The following is a 1473-nucleotide window of genomic DNA, read 5'->3' as shown; positions in this document are numbered from 1 at the left end:
TTTTCTTACGGTAACAAATAAATAAAAGCGAAGAATATATATATATATATATATATATATATATATATTATTGTAAATGATGTATGAACTCTATAGTTTAAAAAAAATTGCACTTCCTCACACAAAAATGTGAAGCAATGTTTAGGCAACATGATTTGGCAAACCATTCGAACTCCATATTGTTTTCTTATAATTTAACATTAGGTATAACCATTATAACATCGGCATCATTAGCTCTATAAAAAGCCTTGTTTAGCTTCCCCCTTTTAACATCCCAATCCATCTCTCTCGTAATCCTACTCAAAACACAATGGCCTCCTCTAAGACCAACACAACACTAGCGCTATTTCTTTTTCTCCTCTTCTCCACCATGACCACCCATGCATGGAGTCCTTACACACCCAGTGTCCCTTCTGGAGGCGGTGGGGGTTCTTCGTCTAGGGGTACTTGTCCAATAGATACCCTAAAATTAGGTGTATGTGCCAACTTACTTGGCAACCTTCTTCATCTCCAAATAGGTACCCCTCCAGTTCAGCCATGTTGCTCCTTGATTCAAGGTCTTGTGGACCTTGAAGCTGCTGTTTGTCTTTGTACTGTAATTAGAGCTAATGTATTGGACCTTATCAATCTTAATTTGCCTGTTAATTTAAGCTTGCTTCTCAACGTATGTGGGAGGCAAGTTCCAAGAGGCTTCGTGTGTCCTTAATTAAGGTATACATGGTTAGCTAATTAATACACTATTTAATCTACAAATGGTGTGTCGATGAGTTTAAAGTGTGTGTGGTTCAATTTATCATTAGTATAATGCAAGTTTGGATTTGTTGTAAGGTGGTTGGTTGGAGTATGGTTTGATAATGGTGCGTTACGTTACTTTTGGATGCAAAGAGAGTGCACGTTCAACTATGAGGGTAACCGAATTGTTTCTTCGTACACAATCTTGAGAATAAAATCAGAAGAGATGTAATCTGTAGAATTAAAGCTCATAGTGTTACTAAGATAAATAGTAAAGATAGTGTATGGTGGGAAAGCCTATGTAGTAGTGTGTAATGGATGTAACTATTTATTTCTAGCCTCCTTGTGAAGAAGAGTCCAACCTAGTTGGTTTGTTCTGAGCTTGGAGGTTGTAGTGTGTATTTGCATTGATGAGCTTATATATTTCTCTTCTTACTGGTTCAAAAAAAAAATAAAAAAAAATAAAAAAATCTTGAGAATAAAATGGAAAGGAAATTTGAAAATCACATTATTGATACATCTCTTTGTTTACTGATCATCTTTTTCTTACAATACAGTTGCTTATGTGCTTCACTAGGCCTTACCCTCTCAAGGTATGCTATTTAATGTGCTTCAACTTGCAAAGCGAAGTCTACTCGGCTATAATTGTTTGTGCCATTGCTCACTTCTCTATTAATTTATTAACTGGTTATCCACTTAGATACTACTTCAATTCCTCTGTACTTAAGGGTTATTTGTGAT

General features: G+C 35.5%; 1 protein-coding gene across 1 annotated transcript; it reads left to right on the top strand.

The window, feature by feature from the left end:
- Nucleotides 1-253: 253 nt before the first annotated feature.
- On the top strand, nt 254-1240 carry LOC104892036 (putative lipid-binding protein AIR1B). The gene has a single exon (XM_010677849.4). It carries the CDS (start codon nt 311-313, stop codon nt 704-706), a length of 396 nt encoding a protein of 131 aa, XP_010676151.2. The 5' UTR covers nt 254-310; the 3' UTR covers nt 707-1240.
- Nucleotides 1241-1473: the final 233 nt, after the last annotated feature.

This window comes from Beta vulgaris, chromosome 5 (assembly GCF_026745355.1).
Source record: "Beta vulgaris subsp. vulgaris cultivar EL10 chromosome 5, EL10.2, whole genome shotgun sequence".
Classification (NCBI taxonomy): domain Eukaryota; kingdom Viridiplantae; phylum Streptophyta; class Magnoliopsida; order Caryophyllales; family Amaranthaceae; genus Beta; species Beta vulgaris.
Note: the sequence above shows the minus strand (reverse complement) of the source record. Positions and strands in the feature narration are given on the sequence as shown.